At 41.1% G+C, this 14,352-nt stretch overlaps 2 protein-coding genes across 2 annotated transcripts in view; one reads left to right on the forward strand and one right to left on the reverse strand.

The window, feature by feature from the left end:
• PIN4 (peptidylprolyl cis/trans isomerase, NIMA-interacting 4) overlaps nt 1–2,780 on the forward strand; it is a 7,071-nt gene extending 4,291 nt beyond the window's left edge. The window contains exons 3-4 of the mRNA XM_077763353.1: nt 1,847–1,966; nt 2,605–2,780. Of these exons, the coding sequence (XP_077619479.1) occupies nt 1,847–1,966; nt 2,605–2,763 (279 nt within the window). The 3' untranslated portion in view covers nt 2,764–2,780. The remainder of the gene's footprint in view (nt 1–1,846; nt 1,967–2,604) is intronic.
• A 3,126-nt stretch (nt 2,781–5,906) lies between these two features.
• Nucleotides 5,907–14,352, reverse strand: part of ERCC6L (ERCC excision repair 6 like, spindle assembly checkpoint helicase) — a 28,451-nt gene continuing 20,005 nt past the window's right edge. The window contains exon 2 of the mRNA XM_077763344.1: nt 5,907–10,582. Within this exon, the coding sequence (XP_077619470.1) occupies nt 6,922–10,582 (3,661 nt within the window). The 3' untranslated portion in view covers nt 5,907–6,921. The remainder of the gene's footprint in view (nt 10,583–14,352) is intronic.

A 14,352-nucleotide genomic window follows, 5' to 3' on the forward strand; every position in this document is an offset into this window, starting at 1 on the left:
ATTAAAAAATCTTTTAAAAAAACAGGTAAGAGATAGTTTCTATTATCACAATGTAGTTGGAGCAGTTAGGTAAAGACATAAATTTCATTGCTGTATAATAAGTGGAGTGAGTAGTGGATTTGCATCGTATAAATCCAGCCATACACACACAGCCAAAAAAGAGAGAGGGTGCATAGAACTAGTGTGGGCTTTTCTACCCACTTCTCTATTCGATGACCCTGTGCTCCAGAGAAAGTGAGGTGGGAGACATGAATCGGCTTCTCCATAGTTGACCCCTGTTCTCGTATGAGCAACCAATTACATGAAGTGGGATTCTGGTATCCAAAGAGAAGTTTTCATAAAACGTGGTCCCTAAATGCAAACCTACTTCATCTGGTATTCAGCTGAAGAAGTGGTCATTGTTGCTGCAGGCTGGGGGAGACAGACTGTGTTGGGTTTGACGAGGGCTGACATTGCAAATGTCAGGGTGGACACAGAGCCATTATGTCTAACCTGTCAGATTATCCAGACCAGAATACTTGTTTGTTCGTGTATAAAGTGCTGGGTGGCCTCGCCTTTCTGTGATCATGAATGCTGTAATTCAGTCCCAGTAACTGAACCAGAAGGTTGCTTTATGAGTGTAGAAGCATAAAGAGGCAGGCATTCTAAATGCTGTTTTGGCCAGGCCAACTTGAGGCCTTCCTTGATGAACTGTCCTTGTTTCCCAACATATCTCTCTCTAGTGTCCAGCTTGTTCCTGTCTGCCCAGGACAGTACATTCTGTACATCCCGTACATTCTGTACAAGTTTGCCTCTCTGAGCCCTGCTTTTTTACACATTCTTTCCTTCGCTATCAAGGTTCCTATCTCCTGCGTAGCTCCTCCAGTCAAGAAGTTATTCCTGTGGGCCTAGAATGCCCTTGCCCCCAATTCCAGTAGTTGAACCCTGAGGACAACCTTGATTTACTTGTCTCTACACCTATAAGGGAGACACCTTTAGCCCCCATCCCAGTGTATCACTTACAATATGAAACAATGGATTGTGTTTGAGAAATTGGAAATCCTGCAAAATGGCTACCTTGACAAAATCAGTTTTCAAGATAGAGTGATTTTAATAAAAACAAATGGCTTTATGTGAACATAGGTCAAACTTGAATACTTTATAGGGTTGAGTATTCTTAATCAACGTATGATACTTTTTCAAAGTATTGCGTTGTGAGGAGGCTTTAAACATTGGGCCTCTTTTGGTAAAAAGTATTTCCTAGTGGTTTTTAAAATAGCATCCTCACTCTGGTGGAATAATGGCTAACCTTTATTTATTCCTTGAATGCATTATCTCAGTCTTCATAACCCCATGAGAACCCATAGGTACTATTCTTATCTCACTGCACAAAGGGGCAAATACTTAGAGGTTTAAGAAAATGCCTACAGTCAGGGTGCCTGGGTGGCTCAGTCAGTTAAATGTCTGATTTCAACTCAGGTCATGATCTCACGGTTTGTGGGTTCAAGTGCCACATCGGGCTCTGTGCTAACAGCTCAGAGCCTGGAGCCTGCTTCAGATTCTGTGTCTCCCTCTCTCTCTGCCCTTCCCCTGCTTCCTCGCTCGCTCTCTCTCTCAAAAATAAAGACTTAAAAATTTTTTAATAAAAAATTTAATTAACAAAACCAGAGTTCTGAGATAGTGTCCTGACACAGAGAACAAGCTGTGGCCATTGCCCAACTAAGCAGATTTCAGGATTTTCTGTTGCCATGAACCTGATCTGTTTTTTTCACTACTGGGGGTAACCTAGACCTGACTGCTGTACTGTGAGAAAAGGAGTTGTTTGAGTCTCCCAGATAAATTTTGTGACCATACTTTTTACTTGTAGGTCAGACACATTCTGTGCGAAAAACATGGGAAAATCATGGAAGCCATGGAAAAGTTGAAGTCTGGAATGAAATTCAATGAAGTGGCCGCACAGTATAGTGAAGATAAAGCCAGGCAAGGGGTATGGTGCTGTTATCATTTATCCCCCCATGGAGGACACGCAGCAATACGGGTTGTTTCTGTATTCTGCCTTTAATTTTAGCCGTATCTTGGTTGAAAGATCTTAAGAGCAGAAAAGCATGTCCAGCTTGTGAACAGATGCGTACAGGGCACCTGTTGTCTGAGACAAGTCACGGCCAAACTCGCACAGCTGACAGGCACCCGGCAGCATTGTGAGTGCCTATGTGTGCAGTCCAAGGTTAGATCTCTTCCACCCATTTGTTCTTGTCGAGCCCACTTCTTTACAGCCCAGGCAAATAAACCTAGGAACCTTAGCATTCACATTGGGAAATTCTCAAGCTACCGTAGAACTGTTTCCTCTTGGGGCACCTGGGTGGCTCAGTCGGTTGGGGGGCCGACTTCGGCTCAGGTCATGATCTCACGGTTCATGGGTTCGAGCCCCACGTCGGGCTCTGTGCTGACAGCTCAGAGCCTGGAGCCTGCTTCAAATTCTCTGTCCCTCTCTCTGACCCTCCCCTTCTCACGCTGTCTCTCTCTCTCAAAAATAAATAAAACGTTAAAAAAAAATTTAACGTTTAAAAAAAATTAAACTGTTTCCTCTTGAGGGCCACCTAACATCCTATCTTTTGTGTTTTTCAGGGTGACTTGGGTTGGATGACCAGAGGTTCCATGGTGGGACCATTTCAAGAAGCAGCATTTGCCTTGCCCATAAGTGGGCTGGATAAGCCTGTGTTTACAGATCCTCCGGTTAAGACAAAATTTGGATATCATATTATTATGGTTGAAGGGAGAAAATAAAATTGTACGGAAGACTGAAGAAATATACATNGTTAGTGCACACTATAGCAGGCATCCAGTCAGCCGTTCTCACAGATAAGTCATGCAGGGGTGCCCAGCTGGCTCAGTTGGTAGAGTGAGTTCGAGCCCCACATTGGGTGTAGAGTTTACCTAATTAAAAAGATTTTTTTAAAAAAGCAGTCAAGCAGGCTCCTTTTAACCTGAAGTCTCTTTCCCCTCAGAACTACTTTGTGATTCTCAGTGTATCCCGTAAGTTAATTTAAAAATCATCTCTAGGATGATTCACCTGGTTCACACTATTCACACACTGAGTTGGACATCAAATAGATGGATTAGCATATGAAAATCCTAAAATAAGGAATAGGCAACACTTGTTTTGTAAGTTAGCCAGATTTGATCTGCCAGGACAGTTATTAGCTCCAGTGTCTTAATATGCTGTCCATAATGGCCATTCAACATGAACTCTTTATGAACTCTTCTTTTTAAACAAACATTTATTGCAAGAATAAAGGCACTCAGTTCTTCTGGTTGTCTATACTAGACTAAGCAGCCAATATTCTGTGTATCTGCATTCTTTATTTTACATTCCCATATTGATAACATACAGAAATGTATAAAGAATTATAAATACTGTACTGCTTCAAAAATAAAACTTTACCTACACAACCATGTGATTCTTCACAGTGATTCTTTTAGCACACTGTGTTCTTGCTCAGCTGCATTTGACATAGAAGTTTCTTATTTTAGAGGAGTTTCTGGGCATCCCCAGCAGGTTAGTCCTCCAGATTTTCCCCACTGAGCAGACTAACGGATGCTCCATTCCCTCAGATACAGACATACCAGTATGATATTGAGAGATGTTCGAAATAGTAGGCCTAAGATGAAACTTCTAAAAACCCCACTCAAAACAATGTGTCTAACTAAGGGCTGTAAATTTGGAAAATCATGAAGAAAATTTTGAAAAGCTTTATATGTGTAAGCCACTACCTAGTTACCATCCTTTGCTCAGGACATTGACTAACCCAGGATACTGAGTGAATGCCTTTGGCAGGGTGTCACCCACAAAGGAAAACGTGCTGGAAAGGTAAAGTAGAAAAAGCAAACTAGGGGCACCTAGATAGTTCAGTCGGATTGGTGTCCAACTCTGGCTCAGGTCATGACCTCGCGGTCCAGGAGTTTGAGCCCTGTGTTGGGCTCTGCTGGCAGCTTGGAGCCTGGAGCCTGCTTTGGATTTTGTGTCTCCCTCTCTGTCTCTCAAAAAAAAAAAAAGTAAAAATTTTTTTAAAAAAGAAAAAGCAAACTAATTTGTGGCATAGAAAGAGAAAGTAGCGATAACTAGCTTGTGAGAAAGCAAAGCAAGAATGGGTCTCTGACACCAAGCAACCCTTTGGGAAGTTACCTTTGAACTAGCGACTAAGGTTCTAAAGGAGTTGATCAATGAGAAAATTAAGGATTTATACCGACTTATACATATAACTGAATGCACATGCATTCAGTTCTCCTTTGAAACTGCATCTTTTTTATTAAGTTCAATGCTTAACAAACCAACTTCAGAGTAAAATAATTGTAAATTAAAACCAAAATGAGATCTTGCTTTTTACCTATCAGATTGGCAAAGTTCAAAACATTGAACTTTATTTCATATCCTTNTCTCTGTCTCAATAATAAAATAAAACATTAAAATAAATAAATAAAAATGTTTATTTTTGGCAAGAGTATGAGTAAACAGGTATTCATTAATGGTGGAATGTAATTATAATCTCTATGGAGAATAATTTGGCAATATCTATCAAAATTATAAATACAGGGGTGCCTGGGTGGGTCAGTTGGTTGAGTATGACTCTTGATTTTGGCTCAGGTCATGATCTCACAGTTCATGAGTTGAATGCCGCATTGGGATCCACGCTGACAGTGCCGAGTCTGCTTAAGATTCTCTCTCTCTCTCTCAAAAGAAAAAAAAGAAAAATTATAAATACACCCTTGCACCCAGCAACTCCACTTCTAGGAATTTATCCTACAGATATAATCACATGTGTAAAAAGTACAAGGATATTCATCAGTGTCAGTTAGAAATAAACGGACTGTCAATAAATGATAAATGGTATATCCATTCAATAAAATATCATACAGCTGTGTTAAAATTAAAAACTGGTGCAGAACAGCATATATACTATCACATGGGTAAAGCCATAGATATACAAACATATCCATGTGCTTGTACATACATAGACTGATTTTGGNTTTGGCAGTTTACACAAGCCTATAGATCCCTTCTAAGTTGCTTTTATTTTTATTCTTTATTTTTATTTTTTTTACTTTATTTATTTATATATATACAGAGAGAATCCTAAGCAGGCTCTATGCTGTCAGCACAAAGCCCGACACGGGGTTCAACCTCATAAACTGTAAGATCATGACCAAGCCAAAATCAAGAGTCAGACATTCAACAGACTGAGCCACCTAGGTGCCCCTATCTGCATTTTTTTTTTAATGTTTTGCTTATTTTTGAGAGAGAGAGAGGGAGACAGCATGAGCAGGGGAGGGTCAGAGAGTCACAGAATCCGAAGACAGGCTCCAGGCTCTCAGCAGCTGTCAGCACAGAGCCCAATGCAGGGCTCTAACCCATGAACCGTGAGATCATGACCTGAGCTGAAGTCAGACGCCTAACCGACTGAGCCACCCAGGCGCCCCATGTAGTTCCTAAGTTGTTGTATATAATATATGTAGATTTAAATGATATATTTTATATTTTCTTGAGTTCTGTGTGCTGTCCTAATTATTGAACCTGGAGGTACAGTCACGGGAATCCTCAATTTGTAGCCAAGTTGGACAGAAGTGTGGATAACATGGGGGCCTGATACCAGCAACTGTCACCCGAAGTGAGGGCAGTTTTATGGGAGTGAGTCCTTAAACCTGTGGAGTCTGACCAGAACTCCAGGCAGTGTCAGAACTGAGTTGAACTGTAGGACACCTGCGTGGAGATCTGCTGAGAACTGGAGGACTGTTTGGTGTGGAAAACCTCCCCCCATCTGAAGTCAGAAGCATTGTCAGTAAAAGCTCAGTACATTCAGTGAAGCAAAGACAGTTTATTATAGTAACTTTTCACTAAGTAACACATGGTTTTAAAAAATCCATTTCACTCCCTTGGGCAGGTCACAGCCTCACTGAGTCTTAGTTTCCTCAACTACAACAAAGTAAATGTCACCCTCAACCTCAAAGGATTACGGTAAGGATTAAACAAGGAACCTATGTAGAATGCCCAATACACAGCAGGCACTCCATAAAAGCTAGTTCCACTTCTTGAGTGCAGAGTTCTGTACTGTATGTTTCTGAGAGGCAACCCAACTCCTTTTCAGTCTACCACCCAAAGATCCGCTGTGCTGGCCTGTGTCAGAACACAGTGGGAGGTGAGTGAAGAATGGCTAAGTGACTCTAGGGTCGGGTGCCAGTGATAAAGAAGTCCAGCACCAGGTACCTTATCCCAGCCTTCTGCTGAAGTGAGCTGAGGGCATAAAATAGCATTTTAAAAAGCAAGTCACAGGTTTAGAATTCCAGTAAGCTCCTGCTTAAACTAACATGCTCCCATATGCATTTGCCAGTGTCATCTCAGTGAAAGAAAGCAAATGGGAAAGAAAACACCGAGAAAAGTGACTTTACTATTCTTACCTGAAGTGCAATATACAGAAGTGGTCATTTCCAGAATGAAATTAAGAGTGGCCAGAATAATTTCACAAAAACATTTGGAGAATTCACATAGTTCTATGAAGTTTACAGAGCATGCCACCACACTGAGCATGGAGCCTGTTTAAGATTCTCATTCTCTATCTCCCTCTCTCTCCCCCCCACCCCTCTCATGGGCTCGTGCCCTCACTTGCTCCCTAAAAAAAAGTTTATGGAGCATGCCTAAATTAAAATACATGCCTATTGAAGTAAAGAAATATTACCCTGGTGTTCAGAATATCAGAATATATGTACGAGGGAGGGGGGGCAGGAAGGAATAGGGAGTAAATGCAGAATTTACAAAATAGTTAAAACCAAAAACTTGCTTTTTGAGATCTCTCTCACCTTAAGCCTAAATGTTTCATGCTCCCAAAGAATCCAGTTACAGGAACAAATTCAAATTCACTGTCTCATTTTAACAATAAACAGGTTATAGTCTTAAGGTTTATTAAGCTGCTTATACAAATTTAAAGTCATGAGCATGACTTCAGGATCAGCACTTTTTATGTCAAGTGCTTTAACGAAGCAGTTTAAGGCCTCCTGTATTTTCCCGCACTCTTTCAGTTCTTTTCCACGAATTACAAGGGTCTCATAGTCGTTCACAGCCTCCACTGCCTCATCCTGGGGAAAATCAACCAACTGTCTGCCAGACAAAGAAGTCTGCCCTGGGTCACCAGGAGAGGTCTCTTGAGCCAAAGCATCAGGCTCAGGTGTTGTTAACTTATTTTCTGAAGGCAGCGTTTTGCTGGGAGGATCTTCTGTACACTCTGAGACTTCGCCACTGCTTTCCTCAGCTCCTTCCTCCAGGTAATCTTCAGCAATCTCTGCTTTGCTGCTGTTGTCAAGTCTTTCCTCCATATCCTCCACATGGTCTAAAACCATATTAATAAGAGACCTCCTCGAAGCCAGGGATCTTCTAGAGGTTACAGACTTATTTATACTATCAGCCATTTTCAGTGAAAAGAACCTTCCCGGCGGACTGATGTCACTTTTGGGTGTGGAAGCATCCCACTGTTTTACAGATAACAGCTGAAAGGGAGGTGTGTTGAATGGATCTGTGCTTGAAGTATCTTTAAAAGTATCGTCTTCATCTTCGCCATCTGAAACGATCCTTCTAGTTTTCCTTTTGACTTTCACATTAACTACTACTTCTTCTGGCTCATCGTGTGTCTCAGAAAGATCCATACTGAGACAGCCTTTGCCGTGCTCGACCTCTGCTTTAGAATTAGCTGCAGCACCGCACAGGCTACTTTCATTCTCAACGTGCTGCAAAGACTGCCTGGAAAGATCCTGTCCATTGTCAGCAGCAGAGTCTTCCAAGAAAAGATTGAAATCACATGCATACTGTGATGAGGATGCTGAAGGTTCCTCTTCCAACTTGGCCTCACTGACTTGAGCATCCTGTAGTGCACTGTGGGATGCTGACACATCATCATCAGCTATTTGAATTACAGATGTGCTCGATTCTGTATTTTGATTTGTGCTGGTCATGGGACTCACGGGCCAGGGATTGCAGTGAGGTAAAATCTCATCATCCTTCAGTTGATCTAGATGTGGCCCAAGATCAGCTCTGACCAATTTGCTAAGTGAATAATTAAAATTTCTCAGAGGGTCCTCTCGTGGTGCCTCCTGCGCAGGCCCCTCTTGCAATGCCTCTTTCTGTATAGCCATTCCCAAGGGGTCAGTCCAAATTTCATCCACACTTCCACACCCCTTGGGTAAAGTAGCCACAGAGTCAGCATCAAATGTGCTTTCAGGTGGGTGACTACTATCTTGCAAGACAGTAATGTTCATCTTTACATTGGAGAGATCTTGATTCTGACTCTCTTCAGGCAGATCATCAATGATTATACTTGCCATTTGGGAACTGATTTCTTCTTCCTGGGTTAGAAGTGGTGAAGGCCAAGGCTGTGGTTTCTTCGACTGAGGGCATTTCTTCTTCGTTTGTGGAGGAAATATAGGTTCTCTTGGCCAGAACCCCTCATTTCCAGTCCTTTGTCTTTCTACTAAGAGTTCTGTATTTTGAGACTCTAATTCAACAAGGAATTGAGCTTTCTGAACCCTTTGTTGAATATAGTGAGATTCTTCGATCACATCAAGCTCTTCTTTAACAGACAGATCACATGTGTACATCAAATCATGGTCTGAGATTCCAGCTATCCCCAAAGAGTGCAGGTAGGCAATATGTTCATCTAGTTTCTTATCAGATCTCCTCTGAGCAGCGTGCAAAGATTGAAGCTGCAGCTGAGTTGCAGAGTTCTGAAAATCCTCAATTGTAAAGAGCTCTCTTAATTCTTGTTTAGTAAAATATCGGAAAGGGTTCTTCTTATCGCCGGTAGTTTGTCTTATTAAAGAATCCTTGAAAACCTGCCTTCTGTAGATTTTTTCCTCTACAGTTCCACAAGTGATCAGCCTATAAACTACAACATTTTCTTTTTGTCCAATTCGGTAAACTCTATCCACAGCTTGGGCATCAGTTGCAGGATTCCAGCTAGGGTCAAAAATGACCACTCTAGTTGCTGCAGTTAATGTTAAGCCAACACCACCTATTTGAGTGGTAAGCAGAAAAACAGAGTAATCTTTATTTTGCTGGAATAAATTAATTCTTTTTTCTCGTTCCACAAGATGAGTAATTGTTCCATCGATTCGCAAAATCTTAAAGTGCCGATTCTTTAAGAGGCGTTCGATGATGTTTAGAATTTGTCGTGATTGCGAAAACACCAGAGTCTGATGCCCTTCATCTCGTAGTCTCTCAAGCAGCTCTACTAGAAACAGCATTTTTCCAGATTCTTCCATCAGTGTATCATCAGTGATTTGATCAATCTGGTCCACATCTGAGGAATCTTCCCCTTCATTTTCACCTTGAACGGAGAATTTCACAGACCCTAAATTCAACAAAAGACGAGCCCGTGCAGATAGGAGCCTAGGATGATCACACAGCTTCTTTAAGACACCTAGCTCAGCCAAAGGTGAGCGTGTCTCCATTAACAACTCCTTGATATGATCTAGAGACACGAATTTCCTGTATATTTCTTCTTGTAAAGGCACAAGACGTATCCAAATAATTAAGTCATTTTTCCTGGAAAGGGAAGGCATTTCACAAATGGCATCAACATCTGGATTCTTTTCGCTAAGTCTGACCTCTGGGTTGCTTGACTTTTTCTTTTGTACCTCTTCTTTCGTCCTCCTGAGGAAGTAGGGTTTTATGATTGCCATTAAGTTTTCAGATATTTTAAATCCCAAGGCTTTTTCCCCTGTGGTAGCATCCTTCTCTCTTGCTCTAGTAATAGGATTTTCATACTCCATTTTAAAAGTTTTTAATGTTCCTAGCAGGGACCCTTGACAAGTAAAATCAAACAGGGACCACAGTTCTTGTAAATTATTCTGGATCGGGGTTCCTGTGAGGAGGATGCGATTACGGGCAGGGATAGCCCTAGCACATATTGCTGACTTAGTAGATGAGCTTTTTATTTTATGTCCTTCATCAAGGATAACATAGTCCCACACAAACTCACGGCCATTCAAGCTTGAAAGCTGCTGCCAATTATTGATTAACATTTGGTACGTAGTGATAATGACACCATTTCTTTGCTGAATCCGACTGAGGTTTCTGGCACGTTCATCCTTACTTGGACCATGAAAGGTTTTCACTCTCATGCCTGGAGTCCACTTAGCAAATTCTTTTATCCACGTGCTAATGAGATTGGTTGGCATGATCAGCAGCACATGATTCACAAGTGTGGCATCAAACATACCAGAAAGGAAAGCGATGATTTGCACAGTCTTCCCTAATCCCATATCATCTGCCAAGATGCCACCTTTTCTTCCATCCCTATATAGGCTATAGAGGAAAGCTACCCCTTCCTTCTGGTGCTCAAATAGTTGGTTGTGGAGCTCTCGATAGAGCAGCAGGCCAGAGTTGCACACATCTGTGAATTCATCATCTCCGTGTTCTGCCAACTCCTCCAAGGCTTCCTGTATTTTTTGGATTCTGCTCATCACCTTTTCACTGGGAAAAATGTCCTTTGCCAAATTGAAAAGTTTAAATGCTTCTTCCAGATCTCCATTCTTAGTTGCTTCTTTGGCCTCTTTCACATATCTGTAAAAAAAAGGGGGGGGGTAAAAAAATAGATTAGAAAGGAAGAAAACAGATTGAACATTCAATCTGAGAACATACTAGAGTCCATTTTGGAACCTAAACTGCAGTTGGGTTTTTAATATCCTCAATTTGGGATGGGAAAAATTAGCACAGAAGATGCAGATGAAAGCTGGCATCACTTAAGATGCACACCCACCAGACACTGCCAGCAACACCTTCAGACACTATTTGTGAGAAATGTATGTGCAAAGGTTATTGGTTCCACAGTATTTTTTTAAATGTCGCCCATAAGAAGTATGGAGTGATATTTTCCTGTAAAACCAACCAACCAGGGGCACCTTGGTGGCTCAGTTGGTTAAGCATTCATCTTCGGCTCAGGTCATGATCTCACCGCTTGTGTGTTCGAGCCCCGCATTGGGCTCTATGCTGACAGCTCAGAGCCTGGAGCCTGCTTCGGATTCTGCATCTCNGGAAAGACACCTGGGGACTTCTCAGTCCTTATTTTTCTGGACTTGTCTGATACATTTGATACTAATGATCACTCCCTCCTTAAAAGTTCTTCTTTCCACTGGTTTCCTTCCTGATCACTGACTATTTCTTCTGTGTCTTTCTTGGGATCCTATTCTTTTTCCCATAGGGCTCAGTCCTGGGCCCGCTTCTCATTCCTTTTAGTCTCTCCTCTAGCTTTCCTAGAGCTTCCACCCCCACCTATGTGCTCATGAAACCACTCTCTCCATTCCAGGGCTTGCCCCCAAACTCCAGTCTAGACTCACATTCCAAATGCTTTCTGCACATCTCCACTTGAAAAAATCTCATAGGCACCTCAAATTCAACAAATCCCAAATTAAACTCATTATTTCCCCTCTAAAAACATGTGTCTCCATTGGTGTGGTAGTAAATGACAACTTAGCCATACAAGCTAGAAATCTGAAGATCATCCTTGACTCCAATTCACATTAGTCATCCTTGACCTCTATCCTCTTTTAATCACCCTCTCCCCAAGCTGGACAATCCCCAAGCCCTACTAACTTTATTTCCCAAGTATAACCTGTGTCTCCATCTGCACTACCACTACTGTGGTTCAAGTCACCATCACCTCTGGCCTGGGTAATGGCAATTTCCTACTCACTGGTCTCCTTACATCCACTCTTGGCCCCTCCAATACATTCTCTACATAGCAGCCAGCAATACTGCCTAAAATGTAAAAGAAAAAAGAAAAAAAACATAAAAGAAATCAGGTCATTCCTCTGCTTAAAATTCTCCAGTGGTTTATGGTCAATTGATTCTGAAAGGATGCCAAAACAATTCAACTGAGGAAACAATAGTCTTTACAACTGAATATCATGTGCAAAAGAATAAAACTGATCCCCTACCTCACACTATACATAAAAATTAATTCAAAATGGTCACAGACATAAATATAAGAAGTAAAAACTCTTAGAAGAAAATATAGGCATAAATCTTTGTAACATTGGATTTGGCAGTGTTTCTTAGATATAATGCCAAACACACAAGCAACCAAAGGAAAAAGAAATTGGGTTTCACCAAATGAAAAACTTTTATGTTTCAAAGGATACCACTAAGTGAAAAGACAACCCAAGGAATGCAAGAAAATATCTGTAAATCATGTATCTGATAAAGGATTTGTACTTAGTATAAAGAAATCTTATCAGTCAATAATTAAAAGACAATAAAATTTAAAAATGGGAATAGGATCTGAATAGAGATTTCTCCAAAGAAGATCTACAGATATCTAATAAGCACACAAAATAACGCTCAACATCATTAGACATCAGGGAAATGCAAACCAGAACCACAATGAGATACCACTTTATGCCCATTAGGATGACTACAATCAAAAAGCAAGAAAATACCAAGTGTTGGCAACAATGTGGAAAAATCAGAACTTTTATAACACTGTTGGTTGGAATGTAAAATGGTACAGCTGCTTTGGAAATAATTTGTCAGTTCCTCAGAAAAGTTACACATGGAGGTGGCTGGGTGGCTCAGCCAGTTGAGCATCCAACTTGAGCTCAGGTCATGATCTCACAATTTGTGAGTTTGAGCCCCACACTGGGCTTGCTGCCATCAGTGCACACCCCACATCTTCAGATCCTCCATCCCTTCTCTCTCTGCACCCCCCCCCCATCTCTCAAAACTAAAAAAGAAACATTAAAAAAAAAGTTACACCTGGGAATGTTCTGGAATGGAAACCTGGGAATTACCTAACAGCCCTATACATTTACATCCCCCCACTATGATCTCAAGAAACAAAATAGAAATAGCAGAAATCAGCAGAGTTTGTAGATTTTTTTTTTAAGGATCTGTATGTGGGGTGGGGGAGGGTAGTTATTTAGCAAATACTCATATGATACTTATATAGTCACTATTCTAAGCACTTTAAAACCATTAATTCATTTAATTATATATATGACTCTTCTGTGTGGTGTCAGGCTGACTGTACTCTGGGGTGTTTTTCCGGTGGAGCCCACAGGATAGCACCCCATGAACGTCCNTACCATGTGATCCAGGAATTCTACAATCAGGTACAGACTCAAGAGAAATTAAAACATCTGTCCACAGAAAATCTTGTACATGAATGTTCATAGCAGTATTATTGTGCTGACAGCTCAGAGCCTGGAGGCTGCTTTAGCTTCTGTGTCTCCCTCTCTCTCTGCACCTCCCCCGCTCACACTCTCTCTCTAAAAAATAAACATTAAAAAAATGTTAAATGTGGTTTAGCCATACAATGGAATATTATGCAGCCATAAAAAGAAATAAAATATGTATTTGTACTACAACATAAACGAACCTTGAAAATGTTTTGCTACACGAGTAATCCAGTCACAAAAGGGCACGTAATTTTATTATTCCATCCCTATGAAATGTCCAGAATAGGCAAATTCACAGAGAACAAAAGTAGATTCGTGGTTGACAGGGAATGGGGGGACTAGGGAATTCTGGAACTTGGGGGTCATAACAGCTAATGGACAAGGAATTTCTTTTGGGGGTGAGGAATGTACAATACTGTGAATATACTAAAGATTATTAAATTGTACATTTTAAATGGCTGAAATGTACTTACCACAATAAAGCTATTAACAGTAACAAAAAATTCTTCAGTTACTTCCTGTGGTCTGCATAATAGCATTTAAGTCCCTTGGCCTGGCACTCCAAGCCCCCCCTGATATAGTCCAGAACTATTGAACATCTCTGCCTTAACTCCTGCCACTTCCTGCCTCAAACATCTTATTGTAACCCCTTATGCCCATCATTACTACTTTGTTTCATCTAAGCTTAGGCTCACACCACCCTCCTCTTCCTGGAATGCGCTCTCCTTTCATCAAGCTAAACTCACAGAACTCATTCTTTAAGACACTAATTCTCCATGTTATGCAGAATCACCTAGAGAGCTTGTTAAAACACAGACTGCTAGACCCCAACACCAGACTATCTGATTCTGCAGTCAGGCCCAAGAATTTGTATTTCTATAAAGTTCTGAGATGATACTAATGCTTGTGGTGCAGAGACCACACTATAAGGGCTGCTTTGAGGTATAGACCAGGCCTCACCTGAAGTTCCCCTAAGCTACCCTCCATCCCTACCCTATCCCGGAGCTCGATCCATTGTTCCACCTCGGGACTCCCCCATGTGTTCATCTCTAATCAGTGCACTTAACACATTGTATTAAAATAATTACAAAATAATCTAGCTGTATTACAAATGTATAAAATAAACTCACTGAAAGGATAGAGAGAAAAGGAGCTGAC

Source organism: Crocuta crocuta, unplaced genomic scaffold (genome assembly GCF_008692635.1).
Source record: "Crocuta crocuta isolate KB4526 unplaced genomic scaffold, BGI_CrCroc_1.0 scaffold440, whole genome shotgun sequence".
Lineage (NCBI taxonomy): Eukaryota > Metazoa > Chordata > Mammalia > Carnivora > Hyaenidae > Crocuta > Crocuta crocuta.